At 41.1% G+C, this 21,690-nt stretch overlaps 1 protein-coding gene across 2 annotated transcripts in view; it reads right to left on the bottom strand.

Annotated features, from left to right (window-relative positions):
- Positions 1-10,035, bottom strand: part of LOC141123119 (B-cell differentiation antigen CD72-like) — a 148,019-nt gene extending 137,984 nt beyond the window's left edge. The window contains exon 1 of one of the 2 annotated variants that reach the window (XM_073612031.1): positions 9,871-10,035. In XM_073612031.1, the coding sequence (XP_073468132.1) occupies positions 9,871-9,940 (70 nt within the window). In that variant the 5' untranslated portion in view covers positions 9,941-10,035. The remainder of the gene's footprint in view (positions 1-9,870) is intronic. The other variant, XM_073612029.1, reaches the window with a different exon arrangement.
- Between the last annotated feature and the right edge of the window lie 11,655 nt (positions 10,036-21,690).

Genomic DNA, 21,690 nt, shown 5'->3' with positions numbered 1-21,690 from the left:
AATCACAGCTGGAGTGGGAGTCACCAGCGACACGTGCCCCAGACTCCGGGGCTACTGAGATTACAATTAGAGGGTTAGTTATCTGGATGGAGAAATTACTAGTTAATATATATATATATATATATATATATATATATATATATATATATATATATATATATATATATATATACATATATATACATATACATACATATACATATATATATATATACGGAGCAAATTTGTTTAATGACTGTTATGTGTAAAATGATATATCATAATAAAAATAGATAATAATAATAATAAAAATGTGTTCAGCTTTAAAAAAAAAACACAAATGTATATTTATTAAAGGAGCTCACTACATAAAAGCTAAATGTATGTCTAAAAATTAAAAAAAAAAACACACACAAAAATCTATTTATTAAAGGAGCTCACCAAATAAAAGCCAAATACATCTTTAAAAAAAACAAAAACACAAAAATATATTTATTAAAGGAGCTCACCAAATAAAAGCCGAATATGTGTCTAAAAAAAAAAAAAAAAAAAAGCTGACAACCTTATAAGATAAAAGAAAATGGTGGGGGTTCCGAGCTACGGGTAACCAATATGTTTTTAGACCTGCTGCCCTCACTAGTCAGGATTAAAGCGGAGTTCCACCCACTTTTTAGAACTTTTTCTCAAAATGATTATTATACCATATAGATAAAGCATTGTAATTTTTCTTTTGTACCCAGTACCCAGATACTGCTGTTTTCCATCTAGTTTCCGGCTTCTGCCACCCGCGGATATGTCCGTCATATCCGGCGGCGCACTGTCTCCCAGGGAGTTTTGTATCACAATTCCCAAGAGTCAGTGTGGATGGCAGCCGCCCGCGATCTCGATATTCCGAAACCGGAAGTGACGCGATGACGACAGTTGCCATCACAACAGGGGCAGGCACTTCCGATGACCCCACCCGTTGTGGTGGCAATGTCAGGATTTGACGGCGCTGCGAGCCAAACACACTGCGCATGCGAGAGAACAGGCGGGGCATGCTGGTCGCTCAGCAGCACCGTATCCCGGAAGATAGTGATTGTGGGCTTCACATGCCCACAAGCAAAGTGGAAAATGCCAGGAGACAATACTAAAAGATATCTTTTGATTGCAAATTGGCAATCAAGCGGCAATAGATCATAAAAATGTGAGTTAAATATATGACTTCCAATCCAAAGATATTAATCTTAAAAAAAAAAAATTAAAATTGTATTCAGTTGGAACTTCACTTTAAATGTGGTTTATGTAATGGGAGTGGCGCTGCTTATTATATGATTGAATTCCTGATAAGGTTAAAAGGAAAAAAACTGCTAATGTGTGTAGATTCTAACAGATGTGTATAAATCAACTTGCTGTTAAATATAAAAATATAGAAATTTCATACACTGTGCTAAAATCATAAATGCAATCACATAATAAAGCGTATCGAAGTGACGTGTACTGTGTCCAATATTGACCAAATTCATACATGTGAAAATTTAAATTAAAAAAATTAAAAAATTACTCAAAATATTCACTGCAAAAGATCACATATGCTGTGCAGTCACTCAACAGGTGAAATGAAATCCAAAACTATACTAAAAACCAAACATTTTATGTATAAGAACATTTTATATATATATATATATATATATATATATATATATATATATATATATATATATATATATATATATACAAACATTTTATATATATATATATATATATATATATATATATATATATGTATATATATGTATATATATATATATATATAGCAGAGACCCTAGAGCATAAAATGGAGATTGTTGCAATATTTTATGTCACACTCCATTTGCTCAGTGGTCTTGCAAACGCAATTTTTTGGGAAAAAAGTACACTTTTTTGAATTAAATAATAAGAAAACAGTAAAGTTAATCCAACTTGTTTGTATAATGTTAAGGATGATGTTTGGCCGAGTAAACTGATGCCTAACATGTCCCGCTTTAAAATTGCGCACGCTCATGGAACGGCAACAAACTACTTAAAAATCTCCAAAGGCGACGCTTTAAAATTTTTTACAGGTTACCGGTTTAGAGTTACAGAGGAGGTCTAGGGCTAGAATTATTGCTCTCGCTCTAACGATCACGGCGATACCTCACATGTGTGGTTTGAACACCATTTACATATCTTACGTATGCGTCCGCTACTGCGTGTGAGTTCGGAGGGACGGGGCGCTGAAATGTTTTTTTTCCTTATTTATTTTACTTTTTATTTTTTATTTTTACAACTTTAACATGTTGTTTTTTTTTTTGTTTTTTTTTAATCACTTTAATTAATTCCTATTACAAAGAATATAAACATCCCTTGTAATAGAAATAAGCAAGACAGGGCCTTTTTAATGTGAGATCTGGGGTCAAAAAGACTTCAGATCTCACATTTACACTTAAAAGCAATAAAAAAAAAAAGAAAAAAGTGGGCCCTTTAATGCCGGAGGGCGGAAGTGACATTTGACATCGCTCCGGTCCTCCAAAGGCATAGGGTTGAGTGGGGGCCATCTTACCCTCATTTGACTTCCTGCCCATCAGTCTTGGGGATTGGATCGTTTCTGAGCCCCATAGTGTAAATCCGCTTATTGCATTTATTATAGATATACATGTAAAGTCACACTCACATGGTTGTAGAATGTTAAATCGTTGTGGTAATCAAATAGCTCAATAAATCCAAGATGCAATGCATTCCACAGGCTAAAACGAGAAGTGACATAGTAACGCTAGATGCTCCCCCGTACGCGTTTCGTCATACCGACGTCATCAGGAGGGGCCTTATCTGATACAGGATATAGAAAGGAGCAAATCCCTGATGCCGCACATCCACGTGTATGTTCAGTGATAGAATGACAACCTCAGCCTGGGCTCCGGCCACACCACGCCCCCAACACATTTCATCCCGCCCCTCGAAGCTTATCTACCCTATCTGATACAGGTTGATGTTTTAGAAGGCATTTTATTATTATTATTATTATTATTATTATTATTATAATACAGGATTTACAGTGCCTTGAAAAAGTATTCATACACCTTAAAATTTTCCACATTTTGTCATGTTACAACCAAAAACGTAAATGTATTTTATTGGGATTTTATGTGATAGACCAACACAAAGTGGCACATAATTGTGAAGTGGAAGGAAAATGATAAATGATACAAATAAATATGTGAAAAGTGTGGGGGGGGTTATTTGTATGGCGCCCCCGGAGTCAATACTTTGTAGAACCGCCTTTCTCTACAATTACAGATGCAAGTCTTTTTGGGGATGTCTCTACCAGCTTTGCACATCTAGAGAGGGACATTTCTGCCCATTCTTCTTTGCAGAATATCTCAAGCTCTGTCAGATTGGATGGAGAGCGTCTGTGAACAGCAATTTTCAAGTCTTGCAACAGATTCTCAATGTGATTTAGGTCTGGACTGTGACTGGGCCATTCTAACACATGAATATGCTTTGATGTAAACCATTCCATTGTAGCTCTGGTTGTATGTTTTGGGTCGTTGTCCTGCTGGAAGGTGAACCTCCGCCCCGGTCTCAAATCTTTTGCAGACTCTAAAAGGTTTTCTTCTAAGATTGCCCTGTATTTGGCTCCATCCATCTTCCCATCAACTCTGACCAGCTTCCCTGTCCCTACTGAAGAAAATCATCCCCACACCATGATGCTGCCACCACCATGTTTCACAGTGGGGATGGTGTGTTCAGGGTGATGTGCAGTGTTAGGTTTCCCCCACACATAGTGTTTTGTTTTTAGGTCAAAAAGTTCAATTTTGGTCTCATCTGACCAGAGCACCTTCTTCCACATGTTTGCTGTGTCCTCCACATGGCTTCTCACAAACTGCAAACAGGACTTCTCATGGCTTTCTTTCACCAATGTCTTTCTTCTTGTCACTCTTCCATAAAGGGCAGATTTGTGGAGAACACGACTAATAGTTGTCCTGTGGACAGATTCTCCCACCTGAGCTGTGGATCTCTGCAGCTCCTCCAGAGTTACCATGGACCTCTTGGCTGCTTCTCTGATGAATGCTCTCCTTGCCCGGCCGGTCAGTTTAGGTGGACGGCCATGTCTTGGTAGGTTTGCAGTTGTACCATACTCTTTCCATTTTCAGATGATGGATTGAACAGAGCTCTGTGAGATGTTCAAAGCTTGGGATATTTTTTTTATACCCTAACCCTGCTTTATACTTCTTCGCAACTTTATCCCTGACCTGTCTGGTGTGTTCCTTGGCCTTCATGATACTGTTTGTTCACTAAGGTTCTCTAACAAACCTTTGAGGGCTTCACAGAACAGCTGTATTTATACTGAGATTAAATTATACACAGGTGGAGTCTATTTACTAATAAGGTGACTTCTGAAGGCAATTGGTTCCTCTAGATTTTAGTTAGGGGTATCAGAGTAAAGGGGGCTGAATACAAATGCCCCCCCCCCCCCCACACACACTTTTCACATATTTATTTGTATAATTTATCATTTTCCTTCCACTTCACAATTATGTGCCACTTTGTGTTGGTCTATCACATAAAATCCCAATAAAATACATTTACGTTTTTGGTTGTAACATGACAAAATGTCAAGGGGTATGAATACTTTTTCAAGGCACTGTACATAGCGCCAACAGTTTGCACAGCGCTTTACAAAATGAAATATCGGTACAATATTAATGTAAGACTTGCCCTCAAAGGGTCTTTTTGGTTGTTAGGATCTGTTGTATATGAAGTAATGCATAGCGATGCTGTTGATTTTGGTCTGGGCTTCTAGACGTCATCGATCTCCGGTGATGAAAGAGTTAATCACCACATAACCGCATTCACTGCTGTTTGTCTCTCTCTTTCCGGCACTCGGCTCTAACGGAATCCATGGCGTGATAAGCCGGTCCCCGGGGCTGTAGAGCTTTTGCCGTAGAACGGTATAGGAATCACTTCTACATTTTTTTTATAGTCACACTGCTACAGCCGAGCGATCAGCGGTGGAAAAATCAGCTGTTTTGTAGAACTCTTAGAGCAGAAAGGTTTTTCGTAGGCAGAAGCTGAGCACACGAGGATAACGGATCAAAAATAAATGCAAAACTCAATGAAAACTTCTTGTTTTGTTTAATTCTTCAAAACGATGTCATGTCTGAGTGATCTTGTCACGGGGACACGGTCCCTTTGTTCTCCCTGCTTCTATAAAAAGACTTCCTCTTTTTCATAACGGATCATTCTTCAAAATCATACACTGATGCTTCATTTACATAAAATGGACTTCTATCTCTGAAGAATAAGATATATATACATATATATATATACCCTTGACCATCACAACTACACTATATTGTCAAAAGTATTTTGCCTTTACACGCACATGAACTTTAATGGTATCCCAGTTCTAGCCCGTAGGGTTCAATATTATGTTGGTCCAACCTTTGCAGCTATAACAGCTTCAACCCCTGAAAAACAACCCCACACCATAATCCCCCCTCCACCAAATGCTTTGGACCAGTGCACAATGCAACGTCCATAAAGACATGGATGAGCGAGTTTGTGGTGGAGGAACTTGACTGGCCTGCACCTCTAACCCCATAGAACACCTTTGTGATGAATTAGCCAGACCTTCTCATCCAACGTCAGTGCTTGACCTCACAAATTTCTGGAAGAACGGTCAAACATTCCCATAGAGACACTCCTAAACCTTGTGGACGGCCTTCCCAGAAGAGTTGAAGCTGTTATAGCTGCAAAGGGTGGGCCAACTCAATATTGAACACTACGGGCCCAGACGATGTCCAAGGAGATGAAACGCGTCGGGTAGGATCCCACTGCCGTCCCATTTCATTTCTACAGCGCTGTTTTTATCCATTTTCATGTGAGTGTATTTTCTCTTTTTAAATAAATTGGTACACATTTTATACGGAGTTACACTATGAGGTCTTTTTTTGTTTTTTCCTATTCAATATAACCACCTTCCACTGTGGGCATCACCCCTGAGGGACATATCGGTCTACAGATCATCTTATGAATTTTCTACAACTGCCACGGAATTCCATCAACCGTTTATCATTCAAGCTTGTTTGACCCAATTGAACGTACGTTTCTTTGGGTTCAAACGTATCGGTAAGCCCCCCTATTGTCGGTGGTGGTGTTTTTTCCATTCAAGATGTCACGTGCACACTGATCTATTTATGAAGTCTCATTTACATTGAGGACTGTCACTATCTCATATGAGTCACATTCTCACTGAGGACTTTACTTTTTTGGATGTACTTTTTTGTTGCTCCCTTTTCTTTGGTTTTGTCTATTTGAGGATGTAATGGTCTTCTATGGTTATTTCATTTGTCATATTAGCGCTACACTTATTTTATCCTCTGAACCCTACGGACTAAGACTGGGATGCCAATAAAGTTCATGTGCATGTAAAGGCAGGCGTCACAATACTTTTCACAATAGAGTGTATCTGACATGGTGGGAACCAAAACCATGGCCAATATTATGAAGTTGCCCCCACATGGCCATTCATAAAGAGTTACACTCCCACTCCAGGGCTATTAGAATGGAGTTGCCCCTCCATAGCTATTAATATAGAGTTGCTACCCCATGGCCATTAATAGGTAGTCCCCTCACCCTCTTATGGCCATTAATATGTAGTTGCCCCCCCCCCCCACCATAGCTATTAATTTGGAGCTGCTATCATATGCCTATTAATAGGAAGCCCCCCCATCACCATGGCCATTAATATGGACTTGCCATCACCCATCACCTTTAATATGGATTTGCCCCCCCCCTCCAATTGCCATTAATATAGACTTGCTACCCTATGGCTAATATTAGGGAGTCCCCCTATCCCCATGGCCAATAAGATGGAGTTGCCCTCCATGACCAATAATATAAAGTTCCCCTTCAGGGTCATTGATATGGAATTGCCCCCCCATAGCCATCAATATTGAGCTGCCCATCCACGACTATTAATGTGATATTAAAGGCTTTCCTTTTTTCTCTTTTTTTAAATAACAAACATGTCATACTTACCTCCTCTGTGCAGTTGGTTTTTGCACAGAGCAGCCCTGATCCTCCTCTTCTTGGGTCCCTCGCTGGCGCTCTTGGCCCTTCTCTCCTGATGAGTGCCTCCAGAGCAAGCAGCTTGCAAAAGGGGGCAATGTCACCCAAGCAGGCTCATTCATGAGCCGTGGCTCTGTGTGTCCATTCACACACAGAGCCGTGGCTAGGCCTTACCCCCTCTCTCTTATCATTTGCTCGCTGGCTGTGATTGACCAATGGCTCCTGCTGCTGTCTCAGCCCATGAGGAGGGAGAGTCCCCGGAGAGCTGAGGCCCTCGTGCAGATCACTGGAGGAAGATAAGTATTGGGGGAGGGGGGGCTGCAGCAAAGAGCAGGTTCTTTACCTTCATGCATACAATGCGCAAACATAAAAAAAACCTTGAGCCACTTTATGTAGAGTTGCCCCTTATGGTTATTAATATGGAATTGCCCTGCATTGCCATTGATAATGAGTTGCCCTTTCATGACCATTAATATAGAATTGCCCCCCCCCCCATTGCTATTAATATGCAGCCCCCCCCCCCCCCCCCCCTTAATGGCTATTAATTAATTATTTGGTTGAATAGATGGACTTGTGTTTTTTTTTCAGTCTGAATTATGCAACTATCCAATGTTGATATGAAGTCCCCCTTTCCCCATGTCCATAAGTATGGAAATCCCCCCCCCCCCCCCCATTGCAGTCAATTTGGAGTTTCCCTCACCTATCACATTCAATATGGACTTGCCTCCCCACCCCCATGGCCATTGATATGGAGTTGGCCCCTTCCACTCTTCAGGAAAGGCCTTTTACACGATTTTGGAGGGAGTCTGTGGGAATTTGTGTCCATTTGTGAGGTCAGCTTCTGACGAGAAGACCTGGCTCATCATATGCATTCCAATTCATCCCAAAGTTGTTCAGTGGGGATGGGGTCAGGACACTCAAGTTCCTTCATACCATACTGGTCACACCATGTCTTTATGGAGCTGGCTTTGTACACGGGGTACAGTCATGGTGGAACAGAAAAGGGTCTTCACCAAACTGTTACCACAAGGTTGGAAGAGCACAATTGTCTATAATATCTTTGTATGATGGAGGATTACCCAGACCCTTCACTGGAGGAACCTGAATTAAGTCATAGGAGATGGGCCCACATAGTTTATTGTATCAGATATCATCCTTTTGGGTGGCTAAGGGTAAAATAGCAGTGCGTTCAGATCTCTATTCAGTCAATGTGAAGAATAATAAGGGAAGGTAAAGAAATGTGCATTTACCCACAAAGCCCAAAGGAAGGTTCAGTTTAAAACAGCAACTCATTCCAGGTGCATCAAACATCCAAAGTCTTATGCCGCGTACACACGATCGGACTTTCCAACAACAAAACAGTGGATTTTTGTTCGAAGGTTGGTGGCTCAAACTTGTCTTGCATACAGAGGCGGCTCTCTAATTAGGCAAATTAGGCGGTCGCCTAAGGCCTCGCACTCACAGGGGCCTCGCGGCCGCCTAATTTGCCTGTTCTTAATCACTGAAGTTGACGCCGGCGGCTCCGCCTACCCACACTGGGACTCTGTGGCTTAGGAGCTGACGGACAAATCAGATACTGCCCGCAGCCTGAGGAATAGCGGCCTCATCACAGAGCGTCCCAGTCCGTGGGGCCTCATGTTTTGCCTAAGGCCTCACAAAGCCTAGAGCTGCATACACACGGTCACACAAATGTTGGCCAACAATTACGAACATAGTGATGTACAAGATGTATGGCGAGCTGGTAAAAAGGAAGTCCAATAGTCATACACCACCCTTTGGTCTCTTTCTGCTAATCTCGTGTTTGGTGAGCATTGATTACGAGCATGCGTGGACTTTTGTACACACGATCGGAAATTCCGACAACGAAATTTTGTTGGCGGAAAATTTGAGAATCTGCTCCCAAACATTTTTTGGCGGAAATTCCAACAACAAATGATCGATGGAGCATACACACGGTCGGACTTTCAGCCAACAAGCTCACATCCAACATTTCCCGTAGGAAAATCCGACCGTGTGTTTACGGGGCATTACAGTTTATTTTCTTTATAAAGTAACCACAGCTTGAGTAGGAAAGCCAGTCTCCTGCCAGCGAGTCAGCCAGCCAGCTAGTGAAGAAGCAGTGGCCACTCTGCAGATGTCTGACACCCCCCCTCCTACTGAGTCAGGACTAGAATTCTCCAATCAGCAAGTAGTATGAGCTTTTCTGATTGGAGATCTCTAACAGGGCTTGTTGGACCTCTGCAGAGAGACCCCTGCTTCCAAAGGTCCTTCTTTACAGCATGCAGGCAGAGGACAGACTGCTTTGCAAAGAAAATGAACTGTAAGGGCCCATTCACACTATTGTGTTGTGGTAATAAGAGGCAACGCAAGTTATCAGCGCACTTTGCCAATGGATGAGCGGTTCAACACAGCGCAATGCACATGGCAGTATTCCGCAGAAAAAGCTTGCCCATTGGGGTGAATTGGGTAGCCCTTTCAAATGAATGGGCTGCCCTACTGGAATGCCCATTGGCGCCCTCAGTGAATGGACCCTAAGACATTGATTGGTTCTGATACACCTGGGATGTATTTAGTCGATTTAATCAAAGGTTCAATTGACATTTAACAACCAATCAGCTTCCAACATCCACCAGTTTACAGCTGTCAGTACAATCAATGGTGGTTCTCTGATTGGTTGGTCTGACATACTGAACTCAGCCCTTTGTTATCTTATTGGATAATCTGTGTTTGGGGTTTTCTACTGAACTCTAAAGGCAGAAATACATTATTAGCTCAGCTAGCATAATAACAACACTGAATAAATATGAAATATAATATTACCGCCATGCTTGGCTTCCTTCAGCGCGATGTCACCAAATCGGAGGTCGGCGTAAGTGACGGAGTCGGTCATGTTGGTCCCATTTATCAGAAGGACGAGAACTGAGGATGATTTACTGTATCAGAAGAGGAAGGAACTCAGATCTGTTATAATCAGAAGAGGGGAATCACGCTCTGCTGATAACAGACAGCGGTCACCACCCACCACCCACGGCGTGAAGGAACATTTTTTTTTTTTTTTAGGTAAAATCTTTTCTTTTTTTTAACCACTCAAAGACACTTTTTGTTTACATTTAAAAATCAGCTTTTTTTTCCTAGAAAATTACTTAGAACCCCCCAAACATTATATACAGGTGCATCTCGTAAAATTAGAATATCATCAAAAAATGTATTTATTTCAGTAATTAAAATCAAAAAGTGAAACTCACTGAATGTGGAAAATGTTGCATTTCATTTGGAAATTGCGGTCCCAGAGTCTGGGGGAAGAGTGGAGAGGCACAGAATACAAGTTGCATGAGGTCCAGTGTGAAGTTTCCACAGTCGGTGATGATTTGGGGAGTCGTGTCTTCTGCTGGTGTTGGTCCACTGTGTTTTATCAAGTCCAAAGTCAGCATAGCCCTCTATCAGGAAATCTTAGAGTACTTCATGCTTCCCTCTGCTGACCAGCTTTATGGAGATGCTGATTTCATTTTCCAGCAGGACTTGGCACCTGCCCACACTGCCAAAAGTACCAATACCTGGTCACATGATCATGGGGTAACTGTGCTTGATTGGCCAACAAACTGGGCTGACCTAAAATCCCATAGAGAATCTGTGGGGTATTGTCAAGAGGAAGATGAGAGACACCAGACCCAACAATAGAGACGAGCTGAAGGTCGCTATCAAAGCAATCTGGGCTTCCATAACGTCTCAGCAGTGCCACAGGCTGATCACCTCCATGCCACGCCACATTGATGCGGCAATTCATACAAAAGGAACCCTGACCAAGTATTGAGTGCATCCTATACTGTACATGGACTGACTTTTCACTAAGCCAACATTACTGTATTAAAAATATTTGTTTTATTGGTCTTATGAAATATTATAATTTTCTGAGATACTGAATTTTGGGGTGTCACTAGCTGTAAGCCATAATCATCAAAATGAAAAGAAAGAAATTCTTGAAATACAGTGGGGATGGAAAGTATTCAGACCCCCTTACATTTTTCACTCTTTGTTATATTGCAGCCATTTTCTAAAATCATTTAAGTTCATTTTTTTTTTCCTCATTAATGTACACACAGCACCCCATATTGACAGAAAAACACAGAAGTGTTGACATTTTTGCAGATTTATTAAAAAAGAAAAACTGAAATATCACATGGTCCTAAGTATTCAGACCCTTTGCTGTGACACTCATATATTTAACTCAGGTGCTGTCCATTTCTTCTGATCCTCCTTGAGATGGTTCTACTCCTTCATTTGAGTCCAGCTGTGTTTGATTATACTGATTGGACTTGATTAGGAAAGCCACACACCTGTCTATATAAGACCTTATAGCTCACAATGCATGTCAGAGCAAATGAGAATCATGAGGTCAAAGGAACTGCCTGAACAGCTCAGAGACAGAACCGTGGGAAGGCACAGATCTGGCCGAGGTTACAAAAAAATTTCTGCTGCACTTAAGGTTCCTAAGAGCACAGTGGCCTCCATAATCCTTAAATAGAAGACGTTTGGGACAACCAGAACCCTTCCTAGAGCTGGCCGTCCGACCAAACTGAGCTATCGGGGGGAGAAGAGCCTTGGTGAGAGAGGTAAAGAAGAACCCAAAGATCACTGTGGCTGAGCTCCAGAGATGCAGTCGGGAGATGGGAGAAAGTTGTAGAAAGTCAACCATCACTGCAGCCCTCCACCAGTCGGGGCTTTATGGCAGAGTGGCCCGACGGAAGCCTCTCCTCAGTGCATAACACATGAAAGCCCGCATGGAGTTTGCCAAAAAAACACCTGAAGGACTCCAAGATGGTGAGAAATAAGATTCTCTGGTTTGATGAGACCAAGATAGAACTTTTTGGCCTTAATTCTAAACGGTATGTGTGGAGAAAACCAGGCACTGCTCATCACCTGTCCAATACAGTCCCAACAGTGAAGCATGGTAGTGGCAGCATTATGTTGTGGGGGTATTTTTCAGCTGCAGGGACAGGACGACTGTTTGCAATCGAGGGAAAGATGAATGTGGCCAAGTACATAGATATCCTGGATGAAAACCTTCTCCAGAGTGCTCAGAACCTCAGACTGGGCCGAAGGTTTACCTTTCAACAAGACAATGACCCTAAGCACACAGCTAAAATAACGAAGGAGTGGCTTCACAACAACTGACTGTTCTTGAATGGCCCAGCCAGAGCCCTGACTTAAACCCGATTGAGCATCTCTGGAGAGACCTAAAAATGGCCGTCCACCAACGTTTACCATCCAACCTGACAGAACTGGAGAGGATCTGCAAGGAGGAATGACAGAGGATCCCCAAATCCAGGTGTGAAAAACTTGTTGCATCTTTCCCAAAAAGACTCATGGCTGTATTAGATCAAAAGGGGCTTCTACTAAATACTGAGCAAAGGGTCTGAATACTTAGGACCATGTGATATTTCAGATTTTCTTTTTTAATAAATCTTCTGTCAATATGAGGTGCTGTGTGTACATTAATGAGGAAAAAAATGAACTTAAATGATTTTAGCAAATGGCTGCAATATAACAAAGAGTGAAAAATTTAAGGGGGTCTGAATACTTTTCGTCCCCACTGTATATCACCCTGTGTGTAACGCATCTATATAAAATATATGAGTTTCACTTTTTGAATTAAATTACTGAAATGAATGAACTTTTTGATGACATTCTAATTTTATGAGATGCTACCTGTATATTTTTTTAATATTACCGTATATACTCGAGTATAAGCTGAGGCACCTAATTTTACCACAAAAAACTGGGAAAACATATTGATTCGAGTATAAGCCTAGGGTGAGAAAATGCAGCAGCTGCTGGGTAAACAATGCTCATCTGCAGCCTCACTGTGCCCATTTGCAGCCTCACTGTGCCCATTTGCAGCCTCACTGTGCCCATTTGCAGCCTAATTGTGCCCATCTGCAGCCGTACCATTGATTAATAAAACAGCAGGTGTCTCCAGCTGTGTTATGCAGTCTGTTCAGCAGTCCATTGTAAAAAAGCCCTGCCTCCTCCTCATCCATGATAGACGGAACACTGATACAGTTTCTCAGCATTGTATCAGTGTTCCTCTATCATGGACGAGGAAGTGGTGGGGCTTTGTTGCAATGGACGGCCGAACAGACTGCATAAGACACCCGCTGTTTTAGTAATCAAAAGTAAGCTGCTGTACGGCTCACTTGAGTATAAGCCAAGGGGGGGGTTTTAAGCCTAAAAAATGGGCTGAAAAACTTGGCTTATACTCGAGTGTATGCAGTATTTATTTTATTTTTTATACTTTTTACTTTCTTTATCAGAAACAGTGATAACAGGCTGCATGGGTTTTTTCACAGGGCGAATGTCCTAATCCTAGTTGGCTGCAATTGTATTTCCTGCTCTACAAGACTCTGGTCCGGCCGCACCTGGAGTATGCTGTCCAGTTCTGGACACCAGTCCTCAAGAATACTGACATATAATCACACACATAGGTTGGACTTGATGGACTTGTGTCTTTTTTCGACCTTGCCTACAATGTAGCTATGTAACTATGTATTCTCATAGCCTTTCCCTACACGCATGCTCTACATTGATAACAGTCTGCATGTGTTTTTTGTTTTTTTTCACAGGGCATATTTCCTAAGGCTCCATGCACTTTGGGCTTAAAAAAAAAGTCTGTTCTCTTGGGAGTAAAAAAAAACAAACGCTCATATAGAGCATTTTTTGTACAAAGTCTAGACGAGTTTAGGAGAGTTTTACGTTTTTTATGCCAGTGAGCTCCAATCAGAAATGTGAACCAGAAAGTTTTTTTTTTCCTGCCTCTAAACGTTGAGCTCAATATATGCCTCTAAACGTCCTAATGCGCATGGACACATAGGATAACATTGAGCTGCTTCTTCAAGCAGAACACAGAACTCCTGTAGAAGCAACGTTTTTTTATGCCAGTATGCATGGAGCCTCAATGTTACTAGCTGCAATTGATTTCTTCACGGCCTCCTTACAGCCTGTCTCTGTGTGCACATACTACAGTAATAGTCAGCTGCATGTGTTTTTTCATAGGGCAAATGTCCTAATCTTAGCTGACTGCAATTGTTTTTTTAAAGCCTGTCCCTGCCTACATGCACTACAGTGATAAAAGGCTGCATGTGTTTTTCAAAGGCCATATTTCCTAATTGTTACTTGCTACAATTGATTTCTTCACAACCTCTTTACAGCCTGGCTCTGTGCACTTGTACTACAGTGATAGCCCAGCTGCATGTGGTTTTTCATAGGACAAATGTCCTAATCTTAGTTGGGTGCAATTGTTTTTTTTATATCTCTCAAACACGTGAAAATACAAAAATCAAATTAAGTCACCAAGAATTTCACCACCGCTGTGTGTCAAATCCAACCTACACCCATAGGACACAAACTCACCAGTTTATATTGCCCCCCCCATTCTCATGAGTGGGCAAATATGCTTAATAATCAGTATTGTTGTTCTTCTTAGTCAGCAATTCCACTTCTCCACCCCTCTTGCAGTATGAATTTTTATCACTGGGTATATATAAAAAAAAGAAAGGCAGGACTCCACTAGTGTTCTATTGTCAACACTTGATTATTTATTAAAACAGTTTGCAGTTCACTCACATGTTTAACATCTTGCATCAGGCATTGTACGGTGTGTTCATAAGTTAACAAGATATAGCGGTCCCTACTTGTCTCACCAACTCCACGCTGGCCACCGACCATTACAGGGAGATGCCACATGCTCTCACAATGTCGATGCGTCATCTCTGGTTGCCATAAGTCACGTCCGACGCGTTTCATCACTTAAAACGCTCTGCCAGTGGGAAAGTACCGGGAATGGACTCAATGATCCAAACTTTAAGGCCAGATGAAGAATGATCGTGTTTTTGGAGAAATTGGAGGGGAACACTGTGATGGTCATCTCCTGCCTCTACGTGGCGGCGGTGTTCTCCAAACCTCTTTCTCAATGTACGTATAGTTCTGCCTATGTAATATAACCCTTTTGGACAAGTCAAGCAATAAATAACGAACTCGGTGGAACAGTTGTAAAAATTACTGATCTGGTATGTCTGACCTTTGTTGGTGAATTCCTTTTGACCATGACAAACATGACTGCATGTAAGGCATAATTTTTTGCGGCACTGGTACATCCCAATTAGGGGAATGAGACAGGGAAATATTGTTTTGTAACTTTGTTGGCATTTATATTTTCTGTACAATATAAAAAACAGTGTAGCGCTGGATTGTGAGAAAAAGCGCATATATTGATATATGCGAATATACTAAAACCCGTAAATTTAAGAAGGCTATATGTCACTATTCTAAAGTGATCAAACACACATGTGTGACTCTAAAAAGTGTTCAAATAAACCTATGTAGGTATATGAACAGTGAATAATATGAACAAATACGTGTATATGATGTGGATATATTACGTGAACTAGATATCAACGTAAACAACAAAGATCAATACCGTTATGATTGGCAATATGTAATTAGGAAAATATGGGAGTGGGAAAGTTAGAACCACCCAAAAAGTTCATATACTACAAAATAAGTGTAGAGTCCCAAACTTGATGAAATTCCAGCATATAATTTCAATTCAGTGTTCCACTGCAACTGTAGCCCATCACCAAGAGAATAAGGCTGGAGGCTTACCAGACAGCCTGCGACCACCCTTATTCAGGGGGGTCTAAACAGGCTCAGTAGAGATGTATGGGTCCAGTAGATCTCACCTAGAAGGGCTCCACAGGAAGATATTGCTTGTGGTCACCGGATACTTTCCAGAGGTGTTCCTCGCTTGGCAAATCGAGGGGTTCCAGGCAAAGTACAGCAGTATTGTCAGCAGGTGCCCCAGAAAGAAAAAAAGGACTCCGATAGTGCAGACCAATCTTACTGCTTTATTTAAAAGGATGCCATCAAATATATATAAAAACAAAACTTCTGGCAGGGGATGGTAACAAAAACAAACTCCACCGCCGTTTAAAATCAAATCGCGCATGCGCGACACGAGCTCACGTTGTGACCCTACGGCCGTTTCGTCACAACTGACGTCATCAGGGGTACATGGCCACGCTCGCGCATGCGCTATAAATACACAAGCGCCGTAGCGCCATAGCTTATTCATTGGCTGAGGGAGAACGAGGGCGGACATCAATCCACTGAATCCAGTGCTGTCAATCACTCCAGCACAGTGAGACCGCCCACACATACACACCTCCTCTTTGCTTTAGATAAAGAGATGTTCACCTGGGGCAAGACCGTGTGTTACACTGCCATCTAGGGGTTGAAAAAGAGCAGAACCAAAACATATTCCAAAAAAAAATAAAATGAATACTTGTTAAATGTGTAAACAAACAAGCACTCTTATAAAAAGGAAATATGTATTGCCCACTACCATCTGGTGGCTGGAAAGAACCACCAGTATGGGACCCATTAAAGTGCATAAAGAGAGGTGTATAAAAATTACGAGTGAATTTAAGTTCTCCATCAGCCAAGACATATCGCAAATTTAAATAAAATAAAAAATCGGTGAATACAAACATTTTTACAATATGTAAAAAAAGAATATGTAAAAGAGGGGGTAATGATAATGTATATCCAAAGGGAGGAAACTTTTATTTGTCCAAATATGTCTAAAGATAAATCTAATAAAAAGGAGAGGAATGTATATTTATTTCCAAATCATCAACCCAAAAGTTCCTTTCAACTGTTGTTAATAAAACAATTAATATCCCATTCTATATTCAACCCATTGGGGGCATGAGAACCAAGTTTGTAGATCCAGCTTGTTTCAGACCTGGAGATGGTTCTTTTTCCATTGCTACCCCGCCAATGGGGAATATACTTTTCAATGCCGATAAACACAGTTCCCTTAGGATTCCTGTCATGTACTGCATCATAGTGCCTAGAGACACTGTGTTTATCGAAACCCTGTTTGATATTGGTAATATGTTCTGCTAGCCTCACGTTAAGTGACTTCTCGATGGAGCATAACCATTTCTGGTATGGTGGCACACACTATTTACAAACAAAGGGAGTGGCCATGGGAGCCAAATTTGCTCCCAGTATGGCCAACCTCTTCATGGCCAAGTGGGAGGAGGATGTGGTACTAAAGGACAGTCCACCCCAGTTGGTTATGTGGAGACGCTTCATTGATGATGTCCTGTTCATTTGGGACGGTGACATCAATTCTGTAACCACTTTTCTGTCTGTACTTAATAATAATGATAGAGGCATATCACTAACCCATGAAGCCAGCTCTACTCAAATCCATTTTTTGGATCTGGCTATCACCATTGTTAATGATGTTATTACCACCTCGACTTACTTTAAAACAACAGACAGGAACAGTTTTATACCACTCGATTCTTGTCATCATCAATCTTGGCTGTCTGCTGTACCTAAGGGCCAGTTCCTGCGTCTAAGACGAAACTGTTCTGATATCAATGAGTACCATAGAGAGGCTCTAATTCTAAAATCAAAATTTTCGATCAAAGGTTACGATCCCGTTATGCTTGATTCTCTGATTGTTGAGATAGGAAATAGGGAGCGTGAGGAATTATTACGTGATAAACCCCCCCAGATAGCGGACAGGGAGGACTTTGGGTTAGCTTTCCTCACGACCTATTCAAGCCAACACTGGGCCATTAAAAGGATAATCAAAAAACACTGGTCTGTTATTAAAAACGATCGAATTTTGGGCCCCCTTTTGTCGGATAAACCGCAAATTTTATTTAGGGGAGCCACCAGTTTTAGGCATCTGCTAGCACCGAATATCCCTGTTCCACCTAAACGTCCTACGTTTTTTGGTGATTTAAAAGGGTTCTCCCCCTGCAGGAGATGTAATGTTTGCAGTATCAACTCACTAAGGGATAGAAGAATAACGGAGTTTACCTCTAGTGGTACAGGAGCCACATACCCCATTAGATCACTTATCACATGCACAACCAAATGTGTTGTGTATTTACTCAGGTGCCCATGCGGGTTGGAGTATGTTGGGCGTACGATTAGGAAACTTAACGTGAGGCTAGCAGAACATATTACCAATATCAAACAGGGTTTCGATAAACACAGTGTCTCTAGGCACTATGATGCAGTACATGACAGGAATCCTAAGGGAACTGTGTTTATCGGCATTGAAAAGTATATTCCCCATTGGCGGGGTAGCAATGGAAAAAGAACCATCTCCAGGTCTGAAACAAGCTGGATCTACAAACTTGGTTCTCATGCCCCCAATGGGTTGAATATAGAATGGGATATTAATTGTTTTATTAACAACAGTTGAAAGGAACTTTTGGGTTGATGATTTGGAAATAAATATACATTCCTCTCCTTTTTATTAGATTTATCTTTAGACATATTTGGACAAATAAAAGTTTCCTCCCTTTGGATATACATTATCATTACCCCCTCTTTTACATATTCTTTTTTTACATATTGTAAAAATGTTTGTATTCACCGATTTTTTATTTTATTTAAATTTGCGATATGTCTTGGCTGATGGAGAACTTAAATTCACTCGTAATTTTTATACACCTCTCTTTATGCACTTTAATGGGTCCCATACTGGTGGTTCTTTCCAGCCACCAGATGGTAGTGGGCAATACATATTTCCTTTTTATAAGAGTGCTTGTTTGTTTACACATTTAACAAGTATTCATTTTATTTTTTTTTGGAATATGTTTTGGTTCTGCTCTTTTTCAACCCCTAGATGGCAGTGTAACACACGGTCTTGCCCCAGGTGAACATCTCTTTATCTAAAGCAAAGAGGAGGTGTGTATGTGTGGGCGGTCTCACTGTGCTGGAGTGATTGACAGCACTGGATTCAGTGGATTGATGTCCGCCCTCGTTCTCCCTCAGCCAATGAATAAGCTATGGCGCTACGGCGCTTGTGTATTTATAGCGCATGCGCGAGCGTGGCCACGTACCCCTGATGACGTCAGTTGTGACGAAACGGCCGTAGGGTCACAACGTGAGCTCGTGTCGCGCATGCGCGATTTGATTTTAAACGGCGGTGGAGTTTTTTTTTTTTGTTACCATCCCCTGCCAGAAGTTTTGTTTTTATATATATTTGATGGCATCCTTTTAAATAAAGCAGTAAGATTGGTCTGCACTATCGGAGTCCTTTTTTTCTTTCTGGGGCACCTGCTGACAATACTGCTGTACTTTGCCTGGAACCCCTCGATTTGCCAAGCGAGGAACACCTCTAGAAAGTATCCGGTGACCACAAGCAATATCTTCCTGTGGAGCCCTTCTAGGTGAGATCTACTGGACCCATACATCTCTACTGAGCCTGTTTAGACCCCCCTGAATAAGGGTGGTCGCAGGCTGTCTGGTAAGCCTCCAGCCTTATTCTCTTGGTGATGGGCTACAGTTGCAGTGGAACACTGAATTGAAATTATATGCTGGAATTTCATCAAGTTTGGGACTCTTATTTTGTAGTATATGAACTATTTGGGTGGTTCTAACTTTCCCACTCCTTTATTCATATATTTTTCACTATTTTTGGGTATTTTTGTCTTTTGTTTTTATCATATGATTAACTAATAATTATAATATTGTTAAGCACTAAAAAGTTTTTTTGGAATAATCAACATCAAGTGGTTGACATATTTTCCTAATTACATATTGCCAATCATAACGGTATTGATCTTTGTTGTTTACGTTGATATCTAGTTCACGTAATATATCCACATCATATACACGTATTTGTTCATATTATTCACTGTTCATATACCTATATAGGTTTATTTGAACACTTTTTAGAGTCACACATGTGTGTTTGATCACTTTAGAATAGTGACATATAGCCTTCCTAAATTTACGGGTTTTAGTATATTCGCATATATCAATATATGCGCTTTTTCTCACAATCCAGCGCTACACTGTTTTTTATATTGTTTAGTTTGTATGCCCCTGTATTTGGGTTATTGTGTTTTAGCTGCAGGATTTCCTTCATGGTTTTTTATCATTAGTTCTCATATTCATATTGAACACCGAGCGCAATTTCTTTTCCCCCATTTTTATTTATATTTTCTGGGTGCTACCAGATTCTTAATGTTCCTAGTTTTCCGATACGTAAACTTTGGTTTGAAGGTGATAGTGGATTTTAAATGTGGATCCTGAAGAAGAATCGACCAGTGTTTGGTGAGTATGCGTTCCATGGCTTTATGTTGAGAATGGAACTGGGTCACAAACCTAACAGGCTGTACTGAAGATTTAGTAGTTTCACTGGTGGATGTGAAAGGTTCTGACAGATAGAGATCAAATGCTTCGTTTATGAGTTTGGGTGGAAAAGCTTTTCCATAAACTTTTAAAAGGGACCTTTCCGTGATGTAGTCCGATTGTCTAGTGCAATTTCTGCGTAAGCGGCAAAACTGGCTCTTAGGGATGTTTGCAATCCATCTCGGATGGTGGCAGCTCTGATGGTGCAAAAAAGAATTGCCGGCTGTCGGCTTAGTATAGTTTTTGGCCAATATTTTGCCTTCTTGGTGGAAAAGTAAGAGATCTAGAAATGCAAGCTGAAACCGATCGTGTTCTGAAGTGAAAGTGAGGCCATACTCATTATTATTGCAATGTGTGATAAAGTCTAAGAAAAGGGGCTCTGGGCCATCACAGATGACGATGATATCGTCAATATACCTCCCATAGAAAACTATATGAGAGGTAAAGGGATTATTGAGCCAGATGTAATTGGCCTCCCAGTACCCCATGGTTAAATTAGCTTAACTGGGTGCGAAGTTATCACCCATAGCTGTGCCCTTTGTTTGAAGATAGAAATCACCATCGAACTCAAAATAGTTATGGGTCAGGCAGAATACTGTGGCCTCTAGAATGAACTCTGCCTGACCTGGATTTAGCATGGAATCAGAAGAAAGGAAGCTGGCAATAGCTCTGAGGCCTATGTGATGTGGGATTGAGGCATAAAGCAAGCTTACATCCAAGGAAGCCCAGGAGTATGTAGGCTCCCATGTGTAGTGTTCCAACTGTTGCAGAAGATGGAATCCGTCACGAATGTAAGAGGGGAGACTGGTTGCGAGTGGCTGTAAAAACTGATCTATATATTGAGAAATGGAACTAGTGATGCTATCCATAGCCGCAACTATGGGTCAACCTGGTGGATTTTGAATACTCTTGTGTATTTTGGGAATATGATAAAAATATGGGGTGGAAAAATATGGACAGTTGAAAAAAAGCATACTCATGTTTTGAGATAATGTCATTGCTTTTAGCTCTGTCTGTAAGCTTTTTAACTTCTGTGATGAAACTAGACAAAGGGTCACAGCGTAGTTTACGATATGTGCTATCATCCGACAGAAGACGGCGGGCTTCAGCCAGATAGTCACTGCGATCTTGGACCACAATGCCTCCGCCTTTGTCCGCCGTCTTGATGACTATGTTATGATTGTCAATGAGATTTTTAAGGGATGATTTTTCTAGGGGAGTAAGATTAGAATGATTGGAATGACTGTCATATGTCTGTTGACAGAGTTTTTTTATATCAGAGAATACCACCTGACAGAAGGTTTGGAGATAGGGTCCCTTTGAATGTGTAGGATTGAACACAGATTTAGGCCTAAATGTACTGTATTGTATAGGGGGAGAGGTGGAGAGATGCTGTGTGAGAAGAAGTAAATC

Source organism: Aquarana catesbeiana, linkage group LG01 (assembly GCF_042186555.1).
Source record: "Aquarana catesbeiana isolate 2022-GZ linkage group LG01, ASM4218655v1, whole genome shotgun sequence".
NCBI lineage: Eukaryota > Metazoa > Chordata > Amphibia > Anura > Ranidae > Aquarana > Aquarana catesbeiana.
Note: the sequence above shows the minus strand (reverse complement) of the source record. Positions and strands in the feature narration are given on the sequence as shown.